The 6030-nt window shown below is 44.8% G+C and overlaps 1 protein-coding gene across 1 annotated transcript in view; it reads right to left on the reverse strand.

The window, feature by feature from the left end:
- The window catches only part of cfap299 (cilia and flagella associated protein 299), a 44997-nt gene extending 39052 nt beyond the window's left edge, over nt 1-5945 (reverse strand). Inside the window, exon 1 of the mRNA XM_056591716.1 lies at nt 5838-5945. Within this exon, the coding sequence (XP_056447691.1) occupies nt 5838-5945 (108 nt within the window). The remainder of the gene's footprint in view (nt 1-5837) is intronic.
- Between the last annotated feature and the right edge of the window lie 85 nt (nt 5946-6030).

The following is a 6030-nucleotide window of genomic DNA, read 5'->3' on the forward strand; positions in this document are numbered from 1 at the left end:
TTTGTATGGGAGCTTGTCGCCCCGTCGCGTTTAGTGTGAACGCACGGTTACTGTGCGTTCACACCAAACGCAACATTTTTCGCCCGTTCGCGTTGTCGCCGAAGTTTTGTCGCGCCACACATCATAATCTGTCGCTGTGCAAGTTTTGTCGAATTTGTCGCGCCACAACAAGATAACCACCAGTGCATGTCTGTACCTTTTATGGAAGAGGGAGAGACGTCGGAGGACCCGACGCAGTATATTCATAATATTGTAATGACCACGGAAGAGGCAGTGAATATATTGAATAGACAGAGATTTATTAGATAGGCCTACCTAATAAACCGTTGGAACACACAAGACCGGAAACATAGCAACGCCGGTAAACAAACCCCGAGAAGCCCAATCCCTATGAGAGTTCCCCGCGCTACGGCCATCCGGAGGCGCACAGAGCTTTTGGCCGTGATATTATATATACAAATATTATATTATATACTATTATATTATATATAGAGCTCTGGGAGTCGCAAACGGCAACATTCACTTTCTCCTCAATGCTGCAGTTCACCCCGGACTGCACTGCACTGGGTTTGACTGTTGAACGCTGATTGGCTGTTACGTTACACATGTGACTCAGTGGCCGCGCTGTTGAACGCTGATTGGCTGTCATCACGCGAAATTCGCGTCAAAGTTAAAATATTTGAACTCGAGCGAATTTTTCCGCGCAACAAATTCTCGTGAACGTGCTTGCCTGTGCATGGCAAAAGTGTGGCACGACGAATCAAAACTTGACGCCGGTTCTCTCGCGAAAAATTTGCCCGATACCCGTCTCTATGTTCACTTTCTATGGGATCTTGTCGCCCCGTCGCGTTTGGTGTGAACGCACGGTTACTGTGTGTTCACACCAAACGCAAATTTTTTTGCCCGTTCGCGTTGTCGCCGAAATCTTGTCGCGCCACACATCATAATCTGTCGCTGTGCAAGTTTTATCTAATTTGTCGCACCACAACAAGATAACCACCATTGCATGTCTTTACCTTTTGTGGAAGAGGGAGAGACGTCGGAGGACCCGACGCAGTATATTCATAATATTGTAATGACCACAGAAGAGGCAGTGAATGAAGTATTGAATAGACAGAGATTTATTAGATAGGCCTACCTAATAAACCGTTGGAACACACAAGACCAGAAACATAGCAACGCCGGTAAACAAACCCCGAGAAGCCCAATCCCTATGAGAGCTCCCCGCGCTACGGCCATCCGGAGGCGCACAGAGCTTTTGGCCGTGATATTATATATACAAATATTATATTAGATACTATTATATTATATATAGAGCCCCGGGAGTCGCAAACGGCAACATTCACTTTCTCCTCCATGCTGCAGTTCACCACGGAATGCACTGCACTGGGTTTGACGGTTGAACGCTAATTGGCTGTTACGTTAAACATGTGACACAGTGGCCACGCGGTTGAACACTGATTGGCTATCATCCCGCGTCATCACGCGAAATTCACTTCAAAGTTCAAATATTTCAACTCGAGCAAATTTTTCGCGCAACAAATTCTCGTGAACGCGCTCGCCTGTGCATGGCAAAAGTGTGGCCCGACAAATCAAAACTTGTCGCGGGTTTTCTCGCGAAAAATTCGCCCGACACGCATCTCTACGTTCACTTTGTATGGGAGCTTGTCGCCCCGTCGCGTTTAGTGTGAACGCACGGTTACTGTGCGTTCACACCAAACGCAAAATTTTTCGCCCGTTCGCGTTGTCGCCGAAGTTTTGTCGCGCCACACATCATAATCTGTCGCTGTGCAAGTTTTGTCGAATTTGTCGCGCCACAACAAGATAACCACCAGTGCATGTCTGTACCTTTTATGGAAGAGGGAGAGACGTCGGAGGACCCGACGCAGTATATTCATAATATTGTAATGACCACGGAAGAGGCAGTGAATATATTGAATAGACAGAGATTTATTAGATAGGCCTACCTAATAAACCGTTGGAACACACAAGACCGGAAACATAGCAACGCCGTTAAACAAACCCCGAGAAGCCCAATCCCTATGAGAGCTCCCCGCGCTCCGGCCATCCGGAGGCGCACAGAGCTTTTGGCCGTGATATTATATATACAAATATTATATCATATACTATTATATTATATATAGAGCTCCGGGAGTTGCAAACGGCAACATTCACTTTCTCCTCCATGTTGGAGGATTTCGTATCGGGCGAATTTTTCTCTCGCGAAAAATTCGCCCGATACGCGTCTCTACGTTCACTTTGTACGGGATCTTGTCGCCCGTCGCATTTGGTGTGAATGCACGCTTGGAGGCATCATCCTCTTGATTCCATTTTACATAAACATGATGGGGACATTTTGATATGTTAGCGGCCAATGTAAAATTATCCCAAAACACATTTAAATACTAAGTTTCTAAAATAATTTCAGCCCATTTTGGGGGAATATGAATCATCAGGGGGTGAGAAATGCATCATGTTTTCACACACACCTTGCTCAGCCCTAATACCAAAACATCTGAGATGATTGGAATGGAGTTCTCTGTTAACATTGACTTCTGTAAGTTATCAGCCATACATTCATGCTGCCTTCCTTTACATTGCATTTTTTTGCATTTCTGTTTTACAAAACATAAACAATATAAATGATGCAAATATAATGACAGTGCTACAAATCCATCGCCAAGTCTTATTATTTCAGTCACATCTAATCGACATCGGGTGTCTATATCACTAAGATTGACTTCCGATGCAGAATAGCATGTCTGTCATGAGTCGCACAAAATGTCTGCTGTCAACACAAACAGCGCATTAATTCTTATTTTAACTTATCTTAAATTGCCTCACATACTATGACAGTTAGTCTTTAGGGGATTTTTCCAAGACTTATGGTGCGTTCGAGTATTCTCTGCGAGCCGACTCGGATCTCGGATCGGACGCCACGCCCACACTAAAATCGTTTTATTATGTTTTGAGCGTAGGTCGTCGGAGAAAAACATGGACGCCACCCGGAAAGCTATTGTTGCGGTAGCATTGGCCGACTACTACTACTATTTTCATTTATATTATTTCAGGACTACGAAATAATATAAATGAAACGGTGCGTTTTCACCGTACGAAAACGCAGCCATTTGAACTTCTACAATTTTCAATTCATTTCATGTTTCAATGTATCTTCTGCATATGTAAGTTATTACAGCAATACGAGTGATTGAAATTGCGATTTAACCACCAAAGCGGTCCAAACACAATGAAAACAGTTCACTGAATGTCACACTGGGCGCATCCATCTTCAATTCTATCTCGGAAGCCTCGCTCGGTCACCGCTGAGTTCAAACGAGATGGCGAGATCGACTTCCGAGGAAAAGGGGCGTGTTTGTGCGTGTCGCTAGGCAACGTCCGAGACGGATGGATATTAAAACGCACCATTAACCCTAAAGGCCAATTTCCACCGGAAGTGGTACGGCAGCGAACCGGCTGTGTTCCGTAATGCAATCCCCAGTGGAAGCGGCACGGACACGTTCCGACTGATGGCTCAAGACGTGCATAAATATAATAGGCCTATATGAATTATAAAAATTATTATGATTAGAATGATTAATACAATATTGTTCACGAGTTATAATCAACCCATGGCAACGTCCGCTCGCGACACTGGACTTGCGAGGCATCGACGAGGCAAGTATTGTCAACGAAGGCCGGTTTGGGGACGGTTCTATGCCGTGCCGGTGCCATATCCCGTGGGATAGCCTACATTGACTTTAATGGTTTCTATTATTTTCGGGGACCGGTTCGCTGCCGTGTCGGTTCCGTTGGAAATTGGCCTTAACCCTTCGACACATGATTAGCTCCTAAAGGCGAAATGAAGACCCATGAACCAAGGTTCTCCTTGAACCTCAGATAAATAATCACCTCAGGGGTGCCGAAAAGGGGGGGTAAAGGAGACGGATTCTAGGGGCCCATGATGGAGGGGGGCCCAGAGAGGCCCCTAATGATGATGAAATTATAATACAGAAGGCCCTGTAAAGATTATTTTCATGGGGCCCAAAATCCCTAGCGGCGCCCCTGCCTCTTCTTGCCACACCTTAGAATTTACTTCTGGACGATTTCAGAAAAGATAGCAGGTGGATAATAGTTTTTTTCACTCCTTCAATGGGTTTTTAAGTAAATTCTGTATCTATTTTTGTAAATTGCCTTTTCTGCGCAACCAACGGTTTTGGAGAGGTGACTGTTAAGCTGCAGACCCACATGGAGGGCAGTGATGTCGTCACTATCCGAAAACAGGCTGCAGAGGCCTTTGGTTGCTGGAGGATTAAAGCTCAACCAGACCCAGCCCTCTCTCACGGCCAGTCACCCTGCACTCTGATGTGGCTTTCCAGAAATAAGACACAAACCCATGCAAGCAAAACCAACTTGGTTTTAAAGGATGTTAACCCCAGTCAGCACGATATAGCTTCATCTATGAATGAAATTAGGCCCATGGTTTAGGGTTTTAAGTCCTGTTCAGTGCACCCGTCTACGTGTTCAGTGTAAGGAGCATTTTAGGATATTTAGACCATTGACGAGGGCTTAACTAAATTGTAGTCCAAGTTTACCTGTGATCCTAACTCATGTGTGTATAGACAGGTGTCCTTACACCGCTCCAAGGCTGTACAATTAACAAGTCTGCCATCTGCTGGACAAACTCTGAAGTAGGCTTTTGACCCAACCATAACCCATGTTCAAATCAAGCAGACTTCGCCAATGAATTATACATATATTTGAACAGCACTAAATGTGAACCCTAAATATATGCCACATAAGTGTTGAGGTCCAGTTGAGAAGTCATGGGGTCGACATAATGGAGAACAATTCGCCTGTGAGCGGTGTTGCCAGATTGCAGGAAACCCTGGCGACAGGGCGCTGGAGTCAGTGTTGCCCGATTGGGCGGGAAATATGGCCCAATCTGGCAACACTGTCTGTGAGCTTGTTGCTCTATCAGCACATCTTGCCCTACTGCGAGAACACGCACCCCTGCGCTATTACTGATGAATAAACACCGACTGTTCACATCTAGCGTTTTTTTTTTTTTTAATCTGCCAGCGCTTTTTTTACATTATATTCCTATGGAGCAGAGCGTTTCTGGAAAAAGTCACGGCCGATGTGAACACGGCCTAACACTGCTGCGGGCTTCAACAGGCTGGGCTCAAATATATTACCAACATGTTTTAACATGAACCTGGCCAGTATCGTGTGAATGGCTGGAAAAGCAATCTGTCAACTTACCTGTTTACTACGACACCGATTTCTGCGACCCACCGAAAAGTGTGACCCCAGGGGACGCTGTTGCATATTTTCTGCAATATGCACGAGTTTGAAGCGTATAGGCAGGCATGACAAAAACATAAATATAAAATAAGATCTCCCCCCAGCCCCTTACCTTTTTATTAAAGGTGCTTAATAAATACATTTGATTTGATTTGATTAGCATTTTACAGACCCATACAATGGATAGGGCGTTTAGTAGCCTACCGTCCTTCACCGATACTTTACCCATAAAAAGCTACAGTCAGTGTTATATTACGCTGATTTACCTTTGAGGATATCCTATTATATGCTACTGTGTAAAATGCTGTCTAGAATTAATGTTAGTATCAAGAAATGAAAGACCCACCAGTGGGGGGAGATGTTAAATTTTATTTATGTTTTTGTTATAATGCACGCGTGCATGTTGCAGAAAATGTGCAACAGCACCCCCTGGGGTCACACTTTTCGGTGGGTCGCAGAATTCGGTGTAACACCGGCTACATTTACATTACACTCATTTAGCAACTACTAATACCTCGACACTAGATACGTACCTCTAGGTAGTACAGAGCAGAAGCTGTTATTTTGGAATCCAGAAAGTCTTCGTAAGAGGTAAATTGCGTGACGACATCATTGAGTGAATCAGCGCTGTCGTCGGTCATGTTGTCTCTCATGCTTTGTTTCGGACGCCTAACCGCTGCTATAGCAACCACCTAACTGCTGCTATAGGCTGCAACTACCTAACCT

The sequence above is a fragment of the Gadus chalcogrammus genome, chromosome 6 (assembly GCF_026213295.1).
Source record: "Gadus chalcogrammus isolate NIFS_2021 chromosome 6, NIFS_Gcha_1.0, whole genome shotgun sequence".
Classification (NCBI taxonomy): domain Eukaryota; kingdom Metazoa; phylum Chordata; class Actinopteri; order Gadiformes; family Gadidae; genus Gadus; species Gadus chalcogrammus.